Raw genomic sequence first — 25,662 nt, 5'->3', positions numbered from 1 at the left:
TGCGGCTGGAAGGGCATCCGCTGTGTAAAAACTTGCTGGATAAGTTGGCGGTTCATTCTGCTGTGGCGACCCCGGACTAATAAAGGGACTAAGCCGACAAGAAAATGAATGAATGAATGAAGTATTGACACCTAATGGTAAAACTCAGTATTAAAGTCCAAATTCGAAATATTGAACCTTTTTTTTTTGACCCCACTCCCCAATTCGAATGCACAACCTGGCAATGTTTATTGCAACGTTACAATGTTACAGTAGGTGGTATTGACACCAATTGGTTAAACTCAGTATTACAGTCTAAATTCAAAATATTAGACAGTTTTTTGGCCCCTCCTATTTAATTGCACACACAATTTGGCAACATTAGGAATGCTGGTTCCTTAAACTGTTTTAAGAAGCTGCTTGAAACTCATCTTTTTAATTAGTGATATCTCTGTTATTCTTACTGTTTTTTATTGCATTTTTTATTGTTTTACTGTGTTTTGTTGTTTTTACTTTCTTGTAAGCGCTTTGGGTTTAGAAAAGCGCATTATAAATAAAATGTACTATTATTATTATTATTATTAGGGTACAAATTCGAAATATTGAACCACCCCCTCTCCCCCAACTTTGAACGCACACACAATCTGGCAACGTTAAAAAGTACAGTATGTAGTATTGACGCCTAATCGTTAAACTATTACAGTCCAACTTTGAAATATTGGATTTTTTTGGTCCCCTCTCTTCGATCACACACACAATCTGGCAATGTTTAAAAGTACAGTATGTAGTTTGGATATCTATTGGTTAAACTCGGTATCACAGTCCAAATTCGAAATGTTGAACATTTTTTTGGCCCCTCCTCTTCAAACAACATGGGTGTGTTTAAAAGTACAGTGTGTAGTATCTAGTACACCTAGTGGTCACACTAGGTATTGCATACTGTTGCCAGATTGATGACATCAACAAGAGCACAACGCAAAATAAATATTCCAAACCTAGTGCTATGGTAGCTCCTCCCCTTTTGCTACGTTCAACATTACACACTTCTGTTTACTAGCTGACTAAGTAAATTGTCCAGCTATATAAAGTGTATTTATTATTTCTTTAGAGTTTTCAGTGCGAATGCACTACTTATACAATTTATACTGTAAAATGGCTTAGGCTAGTGCTTAAGTATGCGATTTGGGACGCATCTATGGACATCTCGACATCTACTCTGAGCAAAGACAAACAGCTGAGCATGAGCAGGTGGTGCGATGGAGATGATGGAGAAGCAAGTCTCAAATTGTGAATGGTAAATTACCATCTCCTCTGATTGTACAATGCCCTGGAGCCCCACAGCAGCGTCTGTACATTTCACAAGCACCAGGGCTTAGCTGATTGAAAGAACTGATATGATTTGGCAAAAGCGAACCTGAGAAACATTAGAGAAAAGAATATCCATCTTTCAGATTGTTTGTTACTGTACAAACCAATCATTTGATAGGGACAAAATGTGTTTCAGCATCAGCGTTCAGAAACGACCAATTCTGAGCATGAAATTGACCACATGTGTAATCATATTTTCACCAGACGTCAGAAAACTGTCATATAGAGTAGAACTATCAGTGATTTAGGGCAGGACTATGTCATTTAGGAAAGAACTATTAGTCAGTAGGGTGGGACTAATATATTTAAGGCGGGACTTTCAGTTATTTAGGGTGGGACTATGTCATTTAGGTTGGGACTATCAGTCATTTAGAGCGGGACTATCAGTCATTTAGAGCGGGACTATGTCATTTAGGAAAGAACTATCATTCATTTAAGGCGGGACTATGTCATTTAGGTTGGGACTATCAGCCAGTTAGGGTGGGACTATCAGTCATTTAGAGCGGGACTATGTCATTTAGGAAAGAACTATCATTCATTTAAGGCGGGACTATGTCATTTAGGGCGGGACTATCAGTCATTTATGAAGGGACTATCACCCAGTTAGGGTGGGACTATCAGTAATTTAGGGCGGGACTATGTTATTTAGGGTGGGACTATCAGTCATTTAGGCCGGGACTATGTTAATTAGGGTGGGACTATCAGTCATTTAGAGCGGGATTATGTCATTTAGGGTGGGACTGTCATTTAGACTAAAACTATCAGTGGTTTAGGGCGGAACTATGTCATTTAGGAAAGAACTATTAGTCCTTTAGGGTGGGACTAATTTGTTTAAGGCTGGACTATCAGTCATTTAGGGTGGGACTATGTCATTTAGGGTGGGACTATCAGCCAGTTAGGGTGGGACTATCAGTCATTTAGGGTGGGACTATGTCATTTAGGAAAGAACTATCATTCATTTAAGGCGGGACTATGTCATTTAGGGCGGGACTATCAGTCATTTATGACGGGACTAATTTATTTAGGGCGGGATTGTCATTTAGGGCAGGACTATCGGTAATTTATGATGGGACTATCACCCAGTTAGGGTGGGACTATCAGTAATTTAGGGCGGGACTATGTCATTTAGGGTGGGACTATCAGTCATTAAGAGCGGGACTATGTCATTTAGGGTGGGACTGTCATTTAGACTAGAACTATCAGTGATTTAGGGCAGGACTATGTCATTTAGGAAAGAACTATTAGTCATTTAGGGTGGGACTAATTTATTTAAGGCGGGACTATCAGTTATTTAGGGAGGGACTATGTCATTTAGGGTGGGACAATCAGTTATTTAGGGAGGGACTATCAGTTATTCAGCATGGGACTATGTCATTTAGGGTGGGACTGTCATTTAGACTAGAACTATCAGTGATTTAGGGCAGGACTATGTCATTTAGGAAAGAACTATTAGTCATTTAGGGTCGGACTAATTTATTTAAGGCTGGACTATCAGTTATTTAGGGTGGGACTATGTCATTTAGGGTGGGACTAATTTATTTAAACCAGGACTATCGGTTATTTAGGGTGGGACTATGTCATTTATGGTGGGACTGTCATTTAGAGTAGAACTATCAGTGATTTAGGGCAGGACAATGTCATTTAGGAAAGAACTATCAGTCATTTAGGGTGGGACTAATTTATTTAAGGCGGGACTATCAGTTATTTAGGGAGGGACTATGTCATTTAGGGTGGGACAATCAGTTATTTAGGGAGGGACTATCAGTTATTCAGCATGGGACTATGTCATTTAAGGTGGGACAATCAGTCATTTGGGGTGGGACTCTGTCATTTCTTTAGGATGCAGGGCCGGGGCGTCCATAAAGGCGAGCTAGGCGGTCACCTAAGGCGGCAGCATAGAGAGGGTGGCGTCCACAACACCCCCCTTACCACCTGCGTCCTCAGTTATGTCCGCGACACCTCCCTCACCACCCGCGTCCTCAGATATATTCGCACATAGGCGACAGAATAGAGAGGGCAGCGTCAGTGACACCTCCAGCAGCACCCGCATGTCCTCAGTTAAATCCGCGCGTAGGGCGGCAGATTAGAGGTCCGCGACACCCGCGCGTCCTCAGTTATTTCCGCACATAGGGTGGCAGAACAGAGGTCCGCTACACACTTTCGTTTTCACATTGGGGTTGAGGGCGGCGTGATCGTTCTCTGCCTAGAGCGGCAGTTCAGCTTGCTCCGGCCCTGTTAGGATGGGACTATCAGTCATTTAAGGTGGGATATTTAGGTCATTTAGGGCAGGACTATGCTATTCAGGGTGGGACTATCTGTTATTCAGGGCGGAACTATGTCATTTAGGGCAGAGTTATCAGTCATGTGGGGCGGGGGCACCAGAAAAAATTCCAGTTGTTCTAAAATCTAGCTTTATTTTGGGATGTACGCATTCATTTGCAACAAGGAGAAACACAGCAATGACTGCCGCTTTCCCACAGCCTAATGCAAAGCACTATGATGAGCATTAAATTAACAAGCGTTTGATATTATATAACTGTGCTTCATAAAGTCCGAGAGTCTGGGACGAGCTCCAGCCTCGCCACGACCCTACAGAGGATAGATGTGATTCATAAAATTTCAAATGCGATATATGTATTTTGCTTTCTGATCCTGAAGGTTTCTTTTCCCGAGGACATACTCAGATTAATGGAGACAGACTCTGCATTCCTGCTGTGCCAAGTAATATCCTCGATTTCAATGCGCATCTACTAAACTCCTCATGTGGAGACTTCATCTGTAAGGCCACTGAAGCAGCTGAAAATAACTCGGGAGAGGATTGCAGATCAATTTAACCATATAACCCATGAGCGTGAATATGAAATGCTCGTATATTAGAACTGTAATATGCAGCGGTCACTTTTAATTAAATGGACTTCAACCCTGCCAAACCTCAGGGAAGCTGAAGTACTTTATGACACCGAGCAATAGGTTCAGTGTTTAATTTGCTCTTTATCATGCATTTCTGTCAATATAATAGTACTGGTATTTGTTTTTATGCTGTTAGTAAGGGAAGTAAAGTTCAAATATGGAGATTCCTGCTAGCCCAGTGTTTTCCCAACCCTGTTACTGGAGGCACACCAACAGTACATATTTTGGAGGCCTCTCTTGTTTGACCCCTCTCTTCTAATGTTCTGATGAGTTTATTCAGGTGTGTTTGATTATGGAGAGGTTAATAATGTGTACTGTTAAGCTGCGCTCACACTAGAGTTTGTGTGTGCGAAATTCTGTCATACAGTGCTGCGAAAAGGGGCGGGATTAAACAAGATTACCAGACATTTCCAAAGCGAGCGATTGCTCCATGTTTTAAATTTCTGTCCAGAGATGTCATGTTTTGATCCTCGGTTGGTCTCACGCAGTCAAGTGATGCGATTTCGCAGGTCAGAGTTCACCCGGCTTGAACTTTGAACCGCAGCGAAACTTAACGCATGACCCGCGTTTCCCGTCTGACGCATTCGCGTGCGTATGAATGGAAGTCTATGGGAGGAAAAGCCCAGTGTGAGCGCAGCTTTAGTGTGACTTTAGAAACAGGGTTAGGAGACAATGATCTAAACCTAGGACAGGTAAAATAATAATAAAAAAAATAAATTAATTAAATTCTTCTACCGTAAATATTAAGCCTTCATGCCAGTCTTTATGGTGGCTTAAGAAATCCAACATACTGTTATACTACATAAACGTACTATTCTTTTTAGACTATTTTAAGAACGCATCTCCTGCTAGATCGTTCATACTACAACCACCAAACGAACTCCAAACCATGCTGAATTAAGTTGCTATATCTTTTCCAACTGATCCAATTTACAATTGTCCAAAAACTGACCCGAAAAATTCAGAATAGTCCCATTGTCAAAACATTGTGACCTCATAACTTTGCGCCAGACTGTCATGAAGACTTAAGTTTAGGCTCATTTTACTCCCAATTTACCAATCACGGGTGATCTTTTAATTTACTAGCCACACCCTAACAACCACTTACGGCACCTTAGAAACTGTCCCATAGACGTCCATTGTAAAAAACTGCCATTGACTTTACATTGGACATACTGACAACATACCAATCCATACTAACAATATACTAGGGGGTAGTTAGAATGATTCTAAGGGCCCATACATTTAGGGGGGCCCCAGAGACATTGTGAAGGGCCCGCCAAACCAACCCCTACCCCACAGATGACCCCCCCCCACGTGTATACACCCCCCCCCCCAGCTTTTCACTTTTATCCGAGATGTCGAAAGACTCCCCCCACCCCCCCCTAGCAACTGTCCCATAGATGTCCACTGTAAAAAACTGCCATTAACTTTCCATTGGACATACTAACAACATACCAATCCTTATTACCAATATTTTAACGCAAAGGGGCGCCGCTTAGTTAGGACGATTCTAAGGGCCAATACATTTAGGGGGGCCCCAGAGACATTATGAAGGGCCCCCCAAACCAACCCCTGCCTCACCGATGATCCCCCCACCAGCTCTTCACTTGTATCAACGATACCCCCCCCAGGTCTTCGCTTTTATCAGAGATCTCGAAACCCCCCCAAGCAACTGTCCCATAGACGCCTATTGTAAAAAACTGCCATTGACTTCACATTGGATATACTAACAACATACCAATCCATATTAACAATATACTAACGCATACTAGAAACATATTAACAACGTACTAATCCATACTGGAAACATACTAACATACTAGAAACATAGGGCAAATATATCACACACCTGGCGCAATGCAAAATTTCTGGGTAACGGAAAGATGATTCGATTTTTCACATTTCTACACATAATAGTTTTAAGAACTCATCTCTAATAACTGATTTCTTTTCTCTTTGTCATGATGACAGTCAATAATATTAGACTAGATATTCTTCAAGACAATAGTATTCAGCTTAAAGTGACATGTAAAGGCTTCACTAGGGTAATTAGGGTAAAGTTAGGGTAATTAGGCAAAGTCATTGTATAACAGTGGTTTGTTTTGTAGACAATGCAAAACAAAATTTGCTTAAGGGAGCGAATAATATTGAAAATGGTTTTAAAAATGTTTTTATTCTAGCCAAGATAAAACAAATAAGACTTTTTCCAGGAGGACAAAATATTATAGGAAATATTGTGAAAAATCATATTGGGAAATATTTGAAAAAGAAAAATTCACATGAGGGAGAATATTTTGATCAACTGTACATTAGAATCTGCAAATAGTAATAAACCTGTTAAGAATAACTTGGCCTTTTTCCCCCCGACGCATTACACAGCAGTGCAGTCATTTCTTTCCATCCAGACTGTGTTCGGCTTGAGAGCTTGATAGAAGCAGACACATCATGTAATCAGATGCTATTGCTATCCTTATCAGACTTCAGAAGAGCAAACGCTGACCTTCTCACCACCAAAGTAAATCACATCAACCCCAATCTGTAAAGTCATTCCAAACTCCGAAGACAAGTGAACCCCAGAGATCGGCAAGGTCAGCACGAGTCTCCATCTGATGTGGCATTACACCGGTAAACAGTGTACAGCACCGTAAAAAAGCAGTGTGTACGTTAAAATGCAAGTAAAGGAAAAAAAAATGGACTCTTGTTCTAGTGAAGATCAGTCTTGTCAAGTTTGTCAACAGTTTTTTTTAAACACATTTTAAATATAATATAATAGTTTTAATAATAATAATAGTAATAATAATAATAATAATAATAATGATAATAATAATAATAATAATGGTAACAATAATAATAATAAATAATAATGATGATAATAATAATAATAATAATAATAATAATAATAATAATGATAAAATAATAATATTAATAATAATAATAAATAATAATAATAATAATAATAATAATACTAATAATAATAAAAATAATAATAATAATAATGATAATAATAATAATACTAATAATAATAATAATAATAATAATAATGATGATAAAATAATAATAGTAATAATAATAAAAAATAATAATAATAATAATAAAATAATAATAATAATAATAATGATGATAAAATAATAATAGTAATAATAATAATTAATAATAATAATAATAATAATAATAATGATAATAATAATAATGATGATAATAATAATAATAATAATGATAAAATAATAATAGTAATAATAATAATAAATAATAATAAATAATAATAATAAAATAATAATAATAATAATAATAATAATAATGATGATTATTATTATTATAATATTGATAATAATGATAAAATAATAATTATATTAGATTGATTTCTGAAGGATCATATGACTCTGAAGACTTAAGTAATGAAACTGAAAATTCTTTAAAATTACCGGAATAATTGATTAAATTATATTATAAACTTCTTTTGAACAGGTATTTTATGGTGCAATAACATTTCAGTTTTACAGCTTGTACTGTATTTTTGATTAAATAAATGTAGCCTTGGTGAGCAGGAGAATCTTATTTTAAAACATTTCAAAATCCCACTGACCCCTAAACTATTGACTGGCAGTCTGTATATTTATATTCAACACATACAAAAGTCTTACAAAGATACGTTGAATAATCTAATTTAATATGAATTGAAAAACTGAAGTGAAAGTCTGCTAGATAATCTGTGTAGTTAACCACTTGTCACGCTTTGACCATCACTCCACCTGCTCAACCAATGTGACCTGTGACCTGCTTATATAGAGCCAATGAGATGAGATCTCCACGCTCTCCACAGGTCAATTTCTCATCATGAGGCCAGTGTTCAATACCAGCCCATTTCTTCTTCCTTTAATCATTCTCTTTTCCTCTCCGTCAAACGTATTCTCTTTCTCGCTGATTGTCTCTTTTTTTTCTTCTCAGTTGCTTGCGCTGCTCTTTTCTCCTTTTTGTTCTATTCTTTCTTTCAGCGACTATAGCAAATCAGTTTTCAGCTTTCTTTTGGAGCCACAGAGCCCAGCCAGAGAGCCTCCTTTTCAATTTATCTTTCATCTGTGTGCTTTCTTCTGCTTTCAATCTGGGGTTCCTTTTTTTTTCTAGACAAAAAGCCATTTATTTGTCCTCGATCGCAAAGGTCCAGCAAATTTTAAACTGTCTCAAAGCTGACCACAGCAGGCAGAAGAAAGCGGAGACGGGCGACACGGTGGCTCAGCGGTTAGCACTGGCTCCTCACACCAAGAAGGTCGCTGGGTCGAGTCCCAGCTGGGACAGTTGGAATTCCTGTGTGGAGTTTGCATGTTCTCCCCGTGTTGGCGTGGGTTTCCTCCGGGTGCTCTGGTTTCCCTCACAGTCCAAACACATGCGCTATAGGGGAATTGATCAACTAAACTATAGTGAATGAGTGTGTATGGGTGTTTCCCAGAGATGGGTTGCAGCTGGAAGGGCATCCGCTGTGTAAAACATATGCTGGATAAGTTGGCAGTTCATTCTGCTTTGATTTCCCCCACAGTCCAAACACATGCGCTGTAGGGGAATTGATTAACTAAATAGTTCTCCGGATTCTTCACGGTCTGGATCATTTTACGTTTGTACTGTTTTATTTCAGCATCCAAGTTAATGAGCTTCATAACGCAAATTAAATACAGTCACGCTCCTAATAGACCGCCTGATCTCACGAGGAAACGCAAGTATTTTACGCTTTGGCAGTTTAGTGGTTAATTCGTACGAAAATGTACGATTTTAAAAAGGAGGCGTGGCACCCAACCCCACCCCTAACCCCAACCGTCATTGGATGATGAGCAAATCGTACTAAATTATACAAATTAAATCATACGATTCATACGAATTAGCCACTAAATCAAAAAGTTACGAATTACCTTGGAATAGACACACCACAGACATGCTGCTTCAGACTAAACGTGCAGGCCGTGTTTTCTGTTTGCGTCATCACAACATACTGTTACAGCCGTGTTGTTTCTTTGATAATGTTCGATGGCCGAATCCCTAGTCTTTTCGTGAAATGTGTTTCCGTACGCTTATTTCAAGCGGTCGCCATTTTAAAACAGGGCTGTGGAAGGAAGAAACCCGGAAGTGTAGGATCAGCACTGTAAACATTGCAACAACATGCTGTTTACTACAAACATCTAGTTATTGCTGCGACTTCAAAATGCAGATATGGTGTAAACATCACTTTAAGATCATTCAGTTCAGTTTAATTTGAACAATTAAAAGCAGATTAGCATTAAACAACATCACAACCTCTTTAAGAGTAATATGCTTAAGTGTCCTCCCAGGCTTCAGTTCATGGCAGCAGGTAAACACAGTGGAGACGCTTCCCTGCTTCACCCTATGTGACCCGATAAAACGACGCAGTCCTTTGTAGCACGTCCTCGTGCTGTCTGTCGTGTTGTCCCGGTACTGATGTTTTAAAAATGTCCATTTCCCACTAACATTTAAGCGCGGCTGAGAAAACAGCGCTGATTTGCAATAGTTATTCACCAGTGCTCATCAGAAAGGACTGTGATTGGCTGTGAAAGCAAGCAATGTAAACAAATGAACATATTTCTAATATGTTTCAAGCTAACTGTATATCATTATACATATTTTAAATGCATTATTATAATAATAAATATAATATAATCACAATCCTTTATTAATAATAATAATGTAAATTATTTTATTTTAATATTTATATGTATTATTATTATTATTATTAATAATTACATACTTTAATAGTTATATAGTTTTTTCTTATTTATGTATGTATTTATCACATTTCGAATTGTGTCTTATTATGTATGTAAGTATGTATTATATAATCACTTTAATATTTTATTCCTTGTTTATGTAATCTGCAATGTTTTGGCAATACTTGACAACTGAGTTGAATAGAGAGAGGTTGGCAGCTTAAAACTTATTGAACAGTAACATTCACCACCATGAAAAATTACAATAGTGACAAACTTGCTAACAAGAAAGCCCAGATCAGCTTAGAATGTATATGCTGAATATTTATTGCCTATTGCAGGGAGGAACTCTGTAAGAAAAAGTCAATACTGGGAAATGAAACAGTGATTGATCACAGTGAGAATGCACTCAGGTTTGTGTTGAGTTCTGCCATTTCGAGAAACATAAACGTCTTTCCTTCTGATGACTTTTTAAAATAATGTACCTGTTTTCTTAACGACAGCCTTATAGTCGAAGTCAAAATGATTTCCCAAATGGTGTTTAACAGATTCAGGATGTTTTCATTGTATGGGCCCTATCATACACCCGGCGCAGTGTGGCGCAAGACAGGGCGCAATAGTCTTTTGGTAGTTTCATCTTGGCGCAAGAGTGGTTTTGAGGCGTTGCGCTACGCTGTTTAAATAGCAAATGCATTTGCGCTCATTTGTGCGCCCATAGGTGTTCTGCTCTAAAAATGGAGGCGTTCTGAGGCGGACCGCTGGAGCGTTGCTATTTTGAGAAACTATAATAGATTTTTCATTAGACCAAAACTAACCCGGTCTAAACTCCAGCACAGAGTAGCACCTCGCTTACACACTGCTTAATACACACAAGAGAGCAATAGGCACATATCTTTACATAAGAAAGAATTTAAATATTAAGGATATATATAGGATATAATAAGAATAGATATAGGATATAAATATAAAGGATTAAAATATTACAAAACATATTATTTTCTAGCCTACATAAATATGAAAAATCACTGCTTTTATGCCTTCTTCATCTCGGGAGGCTTTTTCAGTTCATTCATAACAATTTGCTTTTGTATAATGTTATTATTATTAGCAGTATTATTTATTATATCCATATTTATATTTGTTTTATTAAAAACAAGCTTAGATTTGCCCACCTGTCAGGTTTTAGACCATATGGGGCGCAGCATGTGTTTTAGGATATATCTCAGGTTTTTGAGCACACTTCATTATTATTGTTCATTTATTCATTTGCTGGAAATTAGAACTGAATTTAGAAATAGTTTTGAAACGAATATTTGCGCTTAACAAACAAAAGTATTTATTTATAGACTAATTGATGTCTGTGCGTAAAGGTTTCCCTATCCAAGAGCGAAAGTGAAAGTAGATCCATTATCTCTCATTCTCATGCAGTAGATGCTCTGTTTAACAGTTTTCTGTTAAATAAACTGTCAACTGTGAACTGTTTGCTAGTGAAATGCTCAGTTTTTCCACTTAGACTTACTTTACGTCCTGTTAATAGCAATGCGCTTATGGCGCGACGCAGCTGACTCTTAAAGGGAATGGGAGATGAGACTCTGATTGGTTTATTCTCAAAATACACCTATAACTCATTAAGAAAATAAACTCAACCCTTTTAGACCATGCGCCGTGGCGCAAAGCGGATTTTCCCGTCCTTAAATTAGCAAAAATGCGTCCTGACACGCCCTGAAAGCGTTTGTGCCCTGTGTTTTGCGCTCTGCACATGGACCGTCAAAATAGAGCCCATTGTCTGATAACATGTTTACTTATGAAAAAAAAGTCATCTGTTTTATTTCGTCTAGAATAAAAGCAGTTCTTAATTGTTTTAAAGCCATTTATTATTAGCCCCCTTGAGCAATATTTGTTTTGGATTGTCTCCAGAACAAACCACTGTTCTACAATGACTAATAACCCTAAATTTACCCTAACTACCCTAGTTAAGCCTTTAAATGTCACTTTAAGCTGAATACTAGTATCTCGAAAAAAAGATCTAGTCTAATATTATGTGCTGTCACATATGACTCAAGTAGAAAGTGAAATGGTGTCTCACCCGCATCTCCTGGGCTTCTTTCTGGCCGTCCCAGGCCCAGCTCCGCTTGGTGAAGTAGTTGACTGTAGCAAACTCAATGAGAGCCGAAAACACAAACGCATAGCAGACGGCCATAAACCAGTCCATGGCTGTAGCGTAGGCCACTTTGGGAAGTGAGTTTCTGGCACTTATACTCAGTGTGGTCATAGTCAGGACGGTCGTGACACCTGAGAACAGAAATTAGTGAGCGTTAGAGAAGTGAACACACTGGGACTAATCGTTTTTTTTAGAAGTGCTGTAAGTAAGTTATTCACACCCCTTGGCAAATTCTTGCTTAAAGTTACTCTTATTTGACCAACAATTGCTCTGCTGACCGAAAATGACACAGGCTACTCCCAAAAGATAATAAGATGATGCACAGAAGGCATCATTGTAGATTGTTTCTCTCTCAGAATTTATTTACATTCCAACTAAAACTTTAAGTCAGAATTTTGCCAGGGCAATGAATAATTTCAGGCTCGACTGTTTATTATTTCAGATATTGGGTAGGATCATTGATGTAGAATAAGACTGCTCCCAGCTAACTCTATCAAGCCTCTTCAACTGCTCCAGGACGCAGCAGCACGAGTGGTCTTTAATGAACCTAAAAGAGCACATGTCACTCCGCTGCTCATCCATTTGCACTGGCTGCCAGTTGCTGCTCGCATCCTGATGTTTGCCTACAAAGTGACTTCTGGCGTTGCTCCTTCTTATCTGCTCTCACTTCTGCAGATGTATGTGCCCTCCAGAAACTTGCGTTCTGTGAATGAACGTCGCATCGTGGTTCCATCCCAAAGAGGGAAGAAATCACTTTCCCGAACTCTCGCATTCAATCTGGCCAGTTGGTGGAATGAACTCCCTAACTGCATCAGAACAGCAGAGTCACTCGCTATTTTCAAGAAACGACTAAAAACTCAACTATTTAGTCTCCACTTCACTTCCTAATCTGCAATTGCCTCTCTGAATATCACACTAACTGTACCCAAAAAAAAAAAAAAAAAACTAATACTACTAATACTTTCCTTCTTAGACTTTACAGACCTGAAACTTGCCTATAGCACTTATTCATTGTTGCTCTTTTAGTTGTGTGAATTGCTTCCTTGTCCTCATTTGTAAGTCGCTTTGGATAAAAGCGTCTGCTAAATGACTAAATGTAAATGTAAATGTACTAAATAGGATCTTAACTAAATATTAATAAATACTGATAAACAACCAATATCATATTATTAATAGGCAGGTTACAAGCAAGCAATGTAAACAAATGAAGAGTTCAGATGCATTAACCTCTAAATACCATCTGGTATTTTCTTCCAAAATGAATTTTTTTCAGGCTCCTGTGAGTATGTTTAGTAATTTCACTTTTATACCAAAGAATAGCTTCTTTTCATGGTCTTCAAAGTGAAATAAATTAACATAAACAAAGAAGGAGGAGAATAATGCACATATTTGGATGAAAGTTGGAGACGGCATTCAGAGTTTTTTTGCATCTAAACTCTATTGATGTCTAATTTTTTATATTAGTCATTTCAACTTACATCAATCAAACTGAGTAAAATATTAAGTTAAACGTTGTAAACTTAAAAGAAAATGTAGCTGAAACCTGATTAACTAATTAAAATAAGTTAAAAGCAATGTAAAATGTTTGTTGTCTTTACTCTTTGTTATTGCATTTTTTTTACAGTGAGTAGTTAAGAGTGGGAATTAGTATTTAATTAGTACTGAAGTGTTCCTAATGTTAGTTAAAGGGCCATGAGACCTCCTCGTATCAGCAGGGTGTTTTCACACCTCTACTTTGGAAAAAGTCAGAAAAGTGGGCGTGTCCAGCTCTGTTTAGGGGGGAGTGTCGGAGGAAGAAAAGTGGGAGGGTGTGGGAGTGTCTATTTGGGCGCGCGCGAGTTTCAGAGTCAAAATACACACACACAGGAGAAAGTGATGGTGTTTAACTTACATGGACATCTGAATTATTTGCCAAATGATTAAATGGTGGACTTTAACTGCAGTTTGGCTCTTTCATTCAGGGAATTCATTCATGTCCCTCGCGACAAACGAAATATTTGATTAGAGGATCTGCTCTAAGCTTGTATTTTTCATGCAATGTTTGATACCGCACAGCAAATGAGAGAAAAAAACCTCAGCATTTCCAGGAAACTTAGATGCACACGGCAGGTAGAGTCAGAAAGCCGCGTGTGTTATTCCGGTCACTAAATGCGGTGAAAACCCTACACGAGGTTAAAGTTTGGTTGTGGTGCTGACATGTTTACACTCAGTGCAATAGTTAACTTAGTTCGATACAAACAAACTGAATAAACAAAGAGCACTGGTCGCTCACTTACCAAATCTGTAGAGACAGGACAATCACCAGCAACTAGAGCCGCGTCTTTATTAAGAGGAGACTAAAGCGAATCCGGATCTCAGCATTTGCAGATGAGAACAGCTCTCAGGTAAACAATAATCCTCCTTAGACACGTAAGTTATTGTTGTCGAGCGTCGCGTACACTGTTAATCCACACGTGACTCCAGCTGAGCTCTCACAGAGAGAAAATGAAAACGAAACTTAACTGCAGCAAACTATAAAAGCAACGTTTCTGTCGTCTAAACACTCTGACAGTAATGAATATTAATGAAGTTGCACAATAGAGCGCGCTGATTGGTTTGAACCAAGCCTTACTCATGCATTAATGCATCACACTGTAAGACGTAATAAGACACACTCTGGCACAGACGTCCAGTCTGCACGCTGGAATACACGCTATTATGTCATGACCGTGACGCAGCTTCAAAAATTAGTTTCAAACCGGAAGTACGAATTTCCTTGAAATAACGCAAAAACAACCAATTTACACTTTTTAGTGAAATATAGGTGTCCTAATAGTGTTTTTAGCAGTGTGGGACACATATACGACTGTCAACAGCTCAACACATGTGTTCTGGTGTTTCGTGACCCTTTAAAAAAACAAATGTTTATGTTAGTGCATTAATTAACAAATATTTATTATTATTATTATTCATTAAAGCCTATAAACAATTAATAAATGTGGTACTGCACATTTTAGAGTGTGAAAGAACCTTAATACCACATGATAATAACAGAAATCTTATTGTAAAGCGTAAAACATAAATCTATTCTATGGCAGGCTCTGGTCCATTAACACCGCCATCCATTTTTCCAAACCATCTGTCTTATTTAAATGGTGTGGAAGCAGGAGCAGATCCAGCATCTCAGACTGCAGATGGAGAGAAAAAACACGGGTATGGATGGATAGACATACACTTTTTACACCTGCAGGCAATATAGTGTTTCCAGTTCACCAATGCTGATGTCTTTGGATTGACTTTGAATATGCGAACGCCATGCAGAAAGGTGTACAACCTGTGAGCTGGTCAAAACAACAAACCTAGTGTACACTAGAAAAGGATTCAATGAGTTTACTAAATGTTTTAAGGTAAGTGCTTGCAAACAATTTCTACGGGCTGAATTTAAACATCCTTTGTCACCAGTTCTGTTCATAATTTTTATGGATGGAATTTCAAAGCGCAGACTTGGGCTGGAGGGGGTTCGGGGTCCACAGGATTTCATCTTTGTTATGCGCAGATGATGTTGTTCTGTTGGCTTCATCGATTATGGACCTTCAGCATGCACTGGGGCAGTTTGCTGCCGAGTGTTGCTGGGATGAGAATCAGCACCTCCAACTGCAAGGTCATGGTGCTCCACCGGAAAAAGGTGGTTTGCCATCTCCAAGTTGGAGGAAAGTCCTTATCCAAGGTGGAGGAGTTCAAGTATCTTGGGGTTTCGTTCATGAGAGAGGGAAGGATGGAACGTGAGATTGACAGGCGGATTGGTGCAGATGCAGCAGTAATGTGTTCGATGTACCGGTCCATTGTGGTGGAGAAGGAGCTGAGCCGAAAGGCAAAGCTCTCGATTTACTGGTCAATCTACGTTTCTACTCTCACCTATAAGCTTTGGGTCATGACTGAAAGGACAAGATCTTGGATACAAGCTGCCGAAATGAGTTTCCTTCGAAGGGGGGCAGGGTGGAGGGTGAAGAGCTCTGTCACCCGGGAGGAGCTCGGAGTAGAGCCGCTGCTCCTCCACATCAAGAGAAGTCAGCTGAGGTGGCTCTGGCATCTGTTTCAGATGCCTCCTGAACGCCTAGCTAGGGAGAGGTTCCAGGCATGTCCCACCGGGAGGAGGCCTCGGGGAAGACCCAGGACACGCTGGAGGAACTATGTCTCTCGGCTGGCCTAGGAATGCCTAAGGATCCCCCTGGAGGAGCTAGAGGAAGTGTCTGGGGAGAGGGAAGTCTGGGGTTCTCTCTTAAGACAGCTTACCCCGGAAAAGCAGTGAAAAATAAATGAATGAATGAATGAATTTAACAAATAATTTGAGTTGAACATTGCTAAATTTAATTTGAAAGTGAAACCGCGCTTTAGATGGCATTGTAAACAACTACGAGGCACAACGTAGATTCTGCTCTGCTTCTTGGCTTTGTAGCTGTTCATCAAGACCAGGGGTTCCCAAACTTTTCAGCCCGCCACCCCCAAAAAAATAATCAGTGATTTGCGACCACTATTTTTCAAGGTGATTATACTTTAAATTTACAAACGTTGCACACACACAACTATAGGCAAATATAAACATGAGCATATTGACAACACAAAAATGCAACAGTCTAATAACCGTGTAATGTTTTTTATAGTCATTTATTAATTTAATTTGATAAAAATAAATAAATAAAGGCTGTTGGCTGATTTTTATTTGTATGTTGTTGTTTCTTTAACGTAACTATTAACTATCTTCTTTTGGAAATCACTAAGCGACTCCTTGTCATTGTCCCGCGACCCCACAAGGGGTCTTGACCTCCACTTTTCAAGATGACGAGAACCACTGATCAAGATGACGACAAGGTTTGTTTAAGCTCGGGTCGACCATGGCTTGTTAATATATGTATGTATTATTACAGTGTAATTTCTTGGCTGTGTATTTAAAAATTGTGCTTCCTTTGTTTTTCAGTCTCCTGCTTGTGTATGGGCTGGTGACGTTATTCTGTAAACCAATAGCATTCAGCTTTGGTACCCTTTTGTTGTGCTGGGTACCCTTTCGGAAGGGTACCCATAAAGTGGTATGGTATGTTTCGCCTTTTGGTACCTTTTGACAGTGGAAACGGCCATAAAATCGCACCGTACTGTATCATAGCACTCAGTGGAAACGGGCCATTAGTGGCCCATAGTTTCATCCGGATGATAACAGATTAGAAATTTGTCATTTAAATGCCTTGTAACTATTTAATAAGTAATTTAATAGCTTTTATAATAGTAGTATCAGTATAGTTATGATAAAAAACAACAAAATTCTAAGTAATAAATAGGATTCCATTTTTAATATTCCGAATTGCAGTATTGCTGTAGTAATTTGTCGTTCATTATTATTTTTTAATGATTATTTACTGTCACCCACCCTGATCTTAAAACATCTGTTCTTACAGCTGTGATTAAAAACTGAGCTGAACAAATTTCTTTGAAGTTTCAAGGACAGGTGCTGTTACAGGTGTGATATAAAGCAACTTTGCAAAGTGTTTGACCTCTAAACGAAAGCTCTCATCTCTGGGCTTGATGCCAGAGCACAAAGAGTCATAGGGTAAAAAACACATCCTCATAAGTGATGGGGCTTTTAAAGAAACGCGGAGTAAACACTACCTAGAAGAAAGAAATGTGCTGCTCTGAAACCACAGTGACATTCAGAAGAAAGCTTTACCGGCATTAGACTGCATTGTGTTTTTAAAATGTTCATAAATGTTCAGACATGAACATCACAGCCTTGTTGTTGTTGTTTTTGAAGGATGTTCTTATGCTTTCAAAGGCTGCTTGCAGAGTTATTTCTAGGCATACAGATTGTAAAAAGTACCATTTATGGTTAAAAAAAAAAACCCTGAATTTTACCATAAAATATATGATGGGACTGTAAAATAAGTGTCTAAATGTTATGGTAAATTACTGTATTTCATGGCAGTTGTGGTTGCTGAAATTTCACTGTTAAAAATAGAGTGGGATTGTAAACTAAAATTCTAAATATTATGATTAATTACCGAATTTCATAGCAGTTGTGGCGACTGAAATCATTAAAAATGCAGTAGGATCGCAGCAATGTTTTTCAGATAAACAAAAATGTTCACTGTGCATGTTTCTGAAATATCTGCAAAATGTTATGCTGTTTTTATGGTTTAGAAGTGTCAAAAACGTACATACAGCACCTTTAATAACTATAAAAATATATTCATGTATTAATAAAATATTAATAATATAACTTTAAACAATATAATACAAGTATATTGAACAAAAAGTCTTAGGCAATGATTCATTAATAGCAGGAATCATCTGATTCCTCATGTCACTAAAATAGTGGGCACGTTGAACTAGCTGTCCTGTGAAAAACAAAATATTGGTTCGTTTCCACCGACTGGTGCAGTACGGTAAGGTTCGGGTCGGTACGGATCACCTTTATCAGGCTTGCATTTCCAATACCAAGGGTACCCTTTTGGTGGGCTTGGTGTACGACAAAAAAGTTTCAGTCGACATCATTTTCACTGGAGTCTTTAATCTTTAGCAGCTTGTGTGGCCTCTGTTAGAGAGTCACTTCATCATAGTGTTCATAATATATTAGTCCAAAAGGTGATAATATTAGTTAAAGCTGAAAAAAATAATGTGCTCCTTTTTCAGGCTTCTCCTTTGTTTTTTTTGCGGTTTGTCAGCTTCTGACAGGATCGGGTTTCAAAAGCACGTCAATAATCAAGCGCACGTTATTACCATGAGCTCAATAAGTTTGTCATTTCAGATATAGACGCGTGGCGAGCGCAAGGAAGAAAGTGATACCGGTCACGCTTCAGACTGGCTCATAAAAAACAACGAGGCTCAGAGTAAATCTGCTCTACTTTTTGGCTTTGTGACTGTTCATCAAGACGACGGCAAGGTTTGTTTAAGCCCGGATCGACCAAGGCTCGTTATTATATGTATATGTAATTCCGCTGTAATCTCTCGGCTGTGTATTTTAAACATGACGTATTTTTCGTTTTCATTCTGGCTTGTTGCGTAATCGAATGACGTATATCTGTAAACCAATAGCGTTCAGCTGCGCGTCTAGCTGCGCCTTTTGGTACGCTTTCTCGTGTTTGGTACCCTTTCAAAAGGGTGTCTAAAAAGTGGTACAGTACAGTACGGTTCGGTATGTCTTTTGACAGTGGAAACGGCCATAAATGCATACCAAACTGAACCGTACAGTACCACTCAGTGGAAACGGGCCATATGTATATTTTACAGGCTCTTCAATTTTGCTTTGGAAATTTTTATTTGATGATAAAACAAGCAATAAAAACATTCTCTTAAATAAAACTTCTGATCAGATATGTGTAATATTTTCAACCCAAGCTCATTCTGAAAACGTAGCCCTGTGGACATGTCTGGAGGCCGCGATTTACGTGGCCGGATGTACGTATGGCTGCATTTCATTTTTTCAAGCGAACGCTACGGGGCGGTGTGACACCACTCCTCTTTGAGCTCGCCGACTGTCGGCTCACCCCTTCGTGTCGCAACCAGTTTGTCCGATTAATTTGTGTTACATCGGTGGAGCGGAGGCTTGGAGGAGGAGCCGACCACGGCAATGACAAGTGCGGGTTTGAGTCCGGGGAAGAGTGGTTCCAGAAATCAGGTAAGACAAAAAGCAGAATCCAAAAAATAAAGCGAACAAGGTTATAATGGGGCGAGAATGCTGTGAAATTTGAAAACACGGTCAAAATCGGACGATGGCCTTTCCTTTTCTGGATGGCTTTTGTAAATCAATGCTTGGGCATAGAGAAGAAGGAGGAATAGGAGGGTGGCTTGGTCGGCTGATTGGCCCAGTCAATCCTTCTGTCAGTCAGTCAGTCAGTCAGTCAGTCGGTCGCTTGAGAGTGGCCTCCAGCAGCTTTTTTATGTGAGAACAGCAGGCACGAAATAGCGTGCACGACAGCCTCTCGCGGATTCGCAAAAACAAAAACTGCACAAATGCGCACCTCCCAGGACGTATTCCGCAGTCTCCAGAAATGTCCGCAGGGCTACGTTTCCAGAATAAGCCTTGGTTGAATATTTTAGCATCTGACCACAGGCTGGAAAAAGTACGCAAATGCAAAGACTAATATAATAATACCAGGGGGGTATTCTGGCTGCAGTGCAAATAAGAGCCCATCAGAGTGTTACATAAATGAAGCACGGCTATATAACGTGCAATATATGGCGTGCGGTTGAGAGTGGCTGCTACTCGAATGAATAGCGAGCGCTGTTTGCTGCAATAAACGTCAGTGGCTGACAATTAGATTGAAATTTACGGCTGACGAAGAGCTGTAGAGTGTCAAAAAAGTCGAATGGCAGAGCAGATTCTCATTAAACTTTTCATTAGGCATTATCTCCGTCTGAAAACGCATCGGGAACATTAGAAAGAATGTCACACCACTTCCTATTGTCTCTTCAGAGCAGCGCGTGTCCAAGTCATAAATTACACATTACACCAGCGGAGCTGTGAAGAGAATGACTAAACCAGGATTATCGGTGTGAAATGTAAGGTGTGGACCTGTCAGAAACTGGCAGCCGTCCGGGACGTGAAAGATTGATTAAAAATCGGTCTGGAAGGGATGTTTGTGAGCTGATCAGCCTGGAAACACTGACACGGGTTTGTCGGTTTTCAGTCAATCACAATATTCTGAGGCTTTTTGCCAAGACGACAAGACGAGTTCTCGTCTCGTTCCTCTGGATCGTTTCTGCTCTTTAATTTGTGTCCATCTGTGGCTGATAAAATTGATTAGATGCCGATTTGGAAATTGCACTAAACATCTATCTAAACAGCTGGAAAAGCACATGAGGACAAAAGCCACGGCGGGATGTCAAAGCTTTTGTTAGCAGGACAGAAGAGGAAAAAAATGTTCGGTGGCACAAATCTGGGATATTTTTCACACACATCCACACAAAACCAGCCAATTCGAATGTTGTAACTCGATTGAATGAGTATTATCAGTGGTTATCAGCAGATATGGGCCAGTAGGCGCCTTCTGCTCCTACTAGTAGGCTCAGAAGGCTGTTATTATCCATCCACATGGTTAATCAGCTATAAATCACATACTGCTGTAGCTGAAACAAGAATTATTTATATTATTTATTAAATTACCCAATACATTGTATTATAATAATGACTTTTGGTCATTAATAATAATCTTATGTTCAGAATAAAATATGGAATATTCCAACCCAGGCTCATTCTGGAAACGTAGTCCCACGGATGTTTCTGGAGATGGTGAAATACATCCCGGGAGGTCCATATTTGTGCAGTTTTTGTTTTCGGGAATCCGCGAGAGGCCGCTGTGCACGCTTTTAGAACGCCTTTCGGGAGCGCCGTTCGTGCCCATGCTGTTCTCTTGTGAAGCCACCGGAGGCCGCTGTCGAGCAACCGCCTGTCCGACTGACTGAATGATTGACTGGGCGACCGGCCAATCGGCAGTCCCACCCTCTTTCTCTTCCTTCCCTAAACCCAACCGATTTTACTGGATGACTCGTCCTTGGCCTCGCTTCCCTCCCTAAACCCAAGCAACAATTTACAAAAGCCATCCAGATAAAGAAAAGCCCTTGTCTGATTTTGACCACGTTATCGGGTTTGGCCACATTCTGGTCCTGTTATGAACTTTTTTGGATTCTGTTTTTGTCTTATTTGATTTCTGGAACCGCTCTTCCCCAGACTCGAACCTGGTTGTCGCGGTCAGCTTCCCTCCAGGTCTCCACTTCGCTGACGTATACGAAGAGCTAATTGGACAAACTGATTGCAGTGGGAAAGCCCTCCACACGGAGGTGAGCTGTCATCTGGTGAGTGCGAAGAGGAGCGGCGTCACACCGCCCTGTAGCGTTCGCTTAAAAAAAAAGAAATGCACACATACGTACCTCCGGCCACGTAAATCGCGGCCTCCAGAAACGTTTTTTGGGAAACACTCGTCACTACATCATTCTTTTCACAAACAATGCATCGTTCTATGATAGTTCAGCCATGAGTTACATTGTTGTTTGGGAAACACACCCCATGGTTGTGCAACACACTTAAGAACAATTATGAACTGCATCTTTATACAGTTGAAGTCAGAATTATTACCCACCTTTTTATTTTTATTTTCTTTTTTAAATATTTCCCAATTTTTTTTTAACAGAGCAATGAAATTTTTACAGTATGTCTGATAATATTTTATCGTCTGGAGAAAGTCTTATTTGTTTTATTTCGGCTAGAAAAAAAGCAGTTATTAATTTAAAAAAAAACATTTTTAGGACAAAATTATAAGCCCCTTTAAGCTATTTTTTTTCAATAATTTACAGAGCAAACCATCGTTATACAATAATTTGCATAATTACCCTAACCTGCCTAGTTCACCTTATTAACCTAGTTAAGCCTTTAAATGTCACTTTAAGCTGTATAGAAGTGTCTTGAAAAATATCAAGTAAAATATTATTTACTGTCATCATGGCAAAGAGAAAATAAATCAGTTATTAGAAATAAATTATTAAAACTTTTATGCTTAGAAATGTGCTGAAACAATCTTCCCTCCATTAAACAAAAATTTGGGAAAAAATTTAACAGGGGCGCTAATAATTCAGGGGGGCTAATAATTCTGACTCCAACTGTATATTTTGTTCTATATAGTAAATTTGGCATCATATAATCCACTGCTTTGATAGGGTAACAGTGTTCAAATAATAGACGAACAGTGCTGTGATGTACTGTAAGTGCAATATGGTTGAATGTTGTTTAAAAGATTTGAATATTTAGCTCATATCAATCGATCTTAAACAGACGGGTCAATAATGACACATGGTAAAAGCAGTGTAACTCACATTATGCCAGATTCAATACAGCACTGCATCATCTATCATTTGCACTCTCTCTGAAAAAGCCAATCTACTCAAGGGCATAGATTTGCTCTTGACATTAGTGGGGACCTATGAATCCAACACCCACCTACTCAACCTAAAACACTTAATAAATCAAGCTTGTCCCATGGGGATGAGCTGCTATATGTGAGTGTTTTTATTTTTACCTATGGTTATGGTGAGCTTAATATATATATATATATATATATATATATATATATATACAGTATATATATATATATATATATATATATATATATATATATATATATATATATATATATATATATATATATATATATATATATATTTATTTATTTATTCATTAATTCTCCTTCGGCTTAGTCCCTTTATTCATCACCACAGCGGAATGAACTGCCAACTTATCCAGTATATATAATGCAGCAAATGCCCTTGCAGCTGCAACCCAGTTCTAAGAAACACCCATACACACTCATTCATCCACTACAGCCAGTTTAGTTCATCAATTCCCCTATTGGCATTTGTTTGGACTGTGGAGGAAACCGGAGCACCCGGAGGAAACCCACGCCGACATGGGGAGAACATGCAAACTCCATAAAGAAATGCCAAGTGGCCCAACCAGAACTCGAACTTGCAACCTTCTTGCTATGAGGTGACAGTGCTAACCACTGAGCCACCATGTCACACACTTACTTCATCTTTTATATATAAAATCACAGGAAACTAAAAAGGTTTCTCCTATCACTAATACAAATAAATTCCTATAATTTTTTTTTGATTACGGGCATCAGTTTGGTGGGCTTAAGCTGCTGAGGTTTAATGCTCACACTAGGCTTTAAAGGCCTATTTAATCAAAGTAACCTCCAGACACCCAGGAAAACAGTGCATTTAGCACGGCTGCTCCTCCAGTCCGACTGCTCCATCACTGCAGCGTCCAGCCTCAAGCCTGAGCCTGTGCTGTTCATTACGGCAGCGTGAGCATGTGGAATATCAATGCGAGTCTGCTCTACACCTCATTAGCAGATCTCCACTGGAGCCCACCAGCATTTCTGGAGCAGCTGACAACAAACACAAACACAGCTGCAACAAGAGGAGTCTGAACTCAAGCAGTCAGACATCGGGTACTGGAACTCCTTACCTACAGGCTCCAGGGGTTGTTATTTGGCATGTGTTTTTTTTATATAAAACAATGTGCAACACATTATATACTATACTGTACTATATACAGTGTGTGTCCAAATTTTATGCTCTCCTTTTATTTTTTTAAAATATTCCCAAGTTTTTAAAAATATTAACAGGCCAAGGATTTATTTCACAACTTGTACTGTTAAATATTTGTATTTTTATTCTGGTGAAAGTTTTATTTATTAGTTTACACACTGACACACACAAAAACACACTCAAACACACACACACACACACACACACACACGCACGCACACACACACACACACACACACACACACACACACACACACACACACACACACACACACACACACACACACACACACACACACACACACACACATCTGCTTGTCGTTGACTGTTTTTTTTTATTTGATTTGTATCATGTAATTTGTACATGTCTTAGGATAAAAGCAATCCAACCAACCAACCAATCAACAAACCAACCAATCAAAGCCAACCAAAAACAACTGATCAAACCCAACAAAAGCCAATCAAAACCAACTAATCAACCAAAACCAACTAACCAAACCCAAAAAAGCCAACCAAAACCATTCAACAAATCAAAACAAACTATATCAACCATCCAAACCCAACAAAAACTAACCAACTGATCAACAAACCAACCAACTGATCAACCAACCAACCAACCAAACAACTTATCAAATCCAATCAAAACCTACTAACCAAACAAACACAACCAAAGCCAAAACCATCCAACCAATTGAAACCATCTATATAACCAAAACCAAATAACCAACCAAACAACCACCCAAAGCCAACCAACCAACCAACCAACCAACCAACCAAATCCAATCAACCATACAAAACCCACTAAACAACCAACCAACCAATCCCAATCAACTAACTAATCAACAAATCAACCAAAACCAACAAATCAACCAAAACAAAGCAACACCAACCAACTAAAACCAACTAACCAACCAAAACCAATCAACCAAACCAAACCAACCAATCAACTAAAATCAACTAAAACCAAACCAACCAACCAACCAACCAACCAACCAACCAACCAAAAGCAACTAACCAAACCAAACCAAACCAAACCAACCAACCAACCAACCAACCAACCAACCAACCAACCAACCAAAACCAACTAACCAAACCAAACCAAACCAACCAACCAACCAACCAACCAACCAACCAACCAACCAACCAACCAACCAACCAACCAACCAACCAACCAACCAACCAACCAACCAACCAAAAACAACTAACCAACCAAAACCACTTAACCAAACCAAACCAACCAATAAACTTAAATCAACTAAAACCAAACCAACCAACCAACCAAAACCAACTAACCAAACCAAACCAACCAACCAACCAACCAACCAACCAACCAACCAACCAAAAACAACTAACCAACCAAAACCATTTAACCAAACCAAACCAACCAATCAACTAAAATTAACTAAAACCAAACCAACTAACCAAAACCAACTAACCAAACCAAACCAAACCAACCAACCA

At 38.9% G+C, this 25,662-nt stretch overlaps 1 protein-coding gene and 1 long non-coding RNA gene across 3 annotated transcripts in view; one reads left to right on the top strand and one right to left on the bottom strand.

Moving 5' to 3' along the window:
* Positions 1–4,864, top strand: part of LOC147838990 (uncharacterized) — a 5,737-nt gene extending 873 nt beyond the window's left edge. Inside the window, exons 1-3 of the long non-coding RNA XR_015520806.2 lie at positions 1–1,698; positions 1,805–2,601; positions 2,809–4,864. The exon at positions 1–1,698 is cut by the window's left edge and continues 873 nt beyond it. This is a non-coding gene — a long non-coding RNA (uncharacterized LOC147838990). The remainder of the gene's footprint in view (positions 1,699–1,804; positions 2,602–2,808) is intronic.
* gabra3 (gamma-aminobutyric acid type A receptor subunit alpha3) overlaps positions 1–25,662 on the bottom strand; it is a 322,972-nt gene that overhangs the window by 12,342 nt on the left and 284,968 nt on the right. For both annotated transcript variants that reach the window (XM_087301935.1, XM_087301936.1), the window contains exon 9: positions 12,055–12,260. In XM_087301935.1, the coding sequence (XP_087158061.1) occupies positions 12,055–12,260 (206 nt within the window). The remainder of the gene's footprint in view (positions 1–12,054; positions 12,261–25,662) is intronic.

The sequence above is a fragment of the Danio rerio genome, chromosome 21 (assembly GCF_052040795.2).
Source record: "Danio rerio strain M-AB ecotype USA chromosome 21, GRCz13ab, whole genome shotgun sequence".
Classification (NCBI taxonomy): domain Eukaryota; kingdom Metazoa; phylum Chordata; class Actinopteri; order Cypriniformes; family Danionidae; genus Danio; species Danio rerio.
This window is presented reverse-complemented; position numbering and strand designations above follow the sequence as displayed.